The 2089-nt window shown below is 35.8% G+C and overlaps 1 protein-coding gene across 1 annotated transcript in view; it reads right to left on the bottom strand.

The window, feature by feature from the left end:
• Window positions 1-463: 463 nt before the first annotated feature.
• The window catches only part of adad2 (adenosine deaminase domain containing 2), a 19435-nt gene continuing 17809 nt past the window's right edge, over window positions 464-2089 (bottom strand). The window contains exons 10-11 of the mRNA XM_014022267.1: window positions 980-1112; window positions 464-759 (exon numbers count right to left, since the gene is read on the bottom strand). Of these exons, the coding sequence (XP_013877721.1) occupies window positions 649-759; window positions 980-1112 (244 nt within the window). The 3' untranslated portion in view covers window positions 464-648. The remainder of the gene's footprint in view (window positions 760-979; window positions 1113-2089) is intronic.

Here is a 2089-nt window from a genome sequence, read left to right as displayed (position 1 = left end):
ACATTTAATTAAAAAAAACTGTACTTTTGAGGTTAAACAAATGTTCATAATATAAATAAATTACAAGTTAAAAGGGGCATGGAAATTTCTTTTTTGTATCGAAAAAATATCAAACCGTGACACTAAAGTATTGTACCGAACCGTGAATTTCCTCTATCGTTGCACCCCTAATGTATATATTTATATGACTTCAAAATGCTTATATTCATATATGCAACAAAAAAAAATCAAAACTAATAAAACTGAAATATATACCTGTTCATAACACTCCTATGATGTCCACGAGTGGCTGCATAATTTTGTGCATTAACATAAACTGCTTTGTTTTTGTATAAGCTTTAGGCTAGAAGGCTACAGAGGCAAAGTGTTGCTCCATTCCACTTAAGAAAGAAAACATTCTCCATTTTTAGGCAAAGCATTTCCACCCACAACTCATTCAAACAGACGTCTTCAGCGCACTGGGTGCAACAGTCAGGTCTTGTTTATTTTTTTTCAAACACCCACACAAACTCAAAACTTTAATGTTACATACAAAAGAASATCAGAAATCACTTAAAACTAACAATGCAAATGGCAGTAAGGAACAAAAACAAATAAAATCTTAGCAGGAACTTTTCTAAACATTGAGATAACTCCTCCTGTGAGTGTTTAAGCACTGAAGCAATCCACCAGCTTCTTTGAGTTCCAGGGTCCAGCTTGGAAGCTCAGGAAATGTTCTTTGACCAGCTCTTTAACCGTCTGGTACGCAACAGCATCCTTCTGTGAAACAATAAAGTGTAATGTACTGTAAATATGACAAGTTATTTTAAAAGCTGTTTTGTTCTTGTTAAATCTGGCACTTCTGACACGATCAACATGTARCAGTTCTCACGTCATCTCTCTGAACATTTCTGCTTCTCACTTTTATTTCACACACATAAAGCTAAACAAAACACTCACATAAGCCCTAAATATTAGTGTTACACATCTTAACACGGACCTTGACACTGTGATAGGTGGGAAGATCCAGCAGGTAGGTGTGCCCACCCAGTTGTGCAACTCGTTGGAAGTAACTGTAGAGGGCTCTCTTGCAAAGTCTGCTTGAGAAGCTGGGACCACTCACATATGGAGAGCTGGAAAACAATAAATCACTATAACAAATATAAAAATGATAATCTTTGCACCTAAGGATGCAAGTTATAGATTAATCTGAAGTTGATTGATCTTATCGATCGACTAATGATTAATTGATAAGCAGCCATTTTCCTAAAAACCTGACATTTCTCTTGAATCAATGTCTTTCTATATGAAGGGCTAATTTTTTACACTAAATTTAAAAAACAATTACAGTATTATATTTTATAAAATTTATTGTGCCAGCTGTATTAAACACTGACTGAATAAACAGAAAGTTGTGGATTTCTCACACATTATTAAACTTGGACATATTTATAAAATATGACAAAACAGGAATCTATTAGGTTGCTAGTTGGGGAAAAAAAACAAAAAAACAAAAAGTAAAACACTTAATCCACCCTGAACAGAGAAAATTTTTACCTAAAGATTTACTCAAAAACAAACTATAAACATGACCTGAGAGAGGTAAACATACAAATGAGTAATGAAGCTGTTTACTTTCCCTCTGGTTCTATCTGAGCTGGGCTGATCTGACGTCAGTTACTGTTTATTTGATTTGTTCACTGGTCGGGTTACGTCAAACAGATGAGATTAACTTTGTTAATTGTTTGTAGTGACTAACTTTTTTTGTTTAGTTCTTTCACACGGAGTTAAACTCTACAAGAAGCAGCTAATGTTAGCTAAATTAGCTTACCATTCTCTGTCGTCCTGCTCTTGTTTTAGTGTCATACTTGCTAGATAGTCCGGTACAGCCTTCAGTACTTTTCCTACCAGTTTGGTTTAGTTCATTATTATTGTTGTGTTGCAAATAAAACTAAGATTTGAGAGTTTAATTATGATGCCGCCACACATGGAGGCGGCCGGCTCTCTGCTCAGCTCAGCAGGGCCGGGGTAGAGTGATGGTGCGTTCACACCGAACGCGATTTCAGCGTCAGGAGCAGCAGGTTTACATACAAAGTCTATGATGGACGCG

Source organism: Austrofundulus limnaeus, unplaced genomic scaffold, assembly GCF_001266775.1.
Source record: "Austrofundulus limnaeus strain Quisiro unplaced genomic scaffold, Austrofundulus_limnaeus-1.0 Scaffold321, whole genome shotgun sequence".
Lineage (NCBI taxonomy): Eukaryota > Metazoa > Chordata > Actinopteri > Cyprinodontiformes > Rivulidae > Austrofundulus > Austrofundulus limnaeus.
This window is presented reverse-complemented; position numbering and strand designations above follow the sequence as displayed.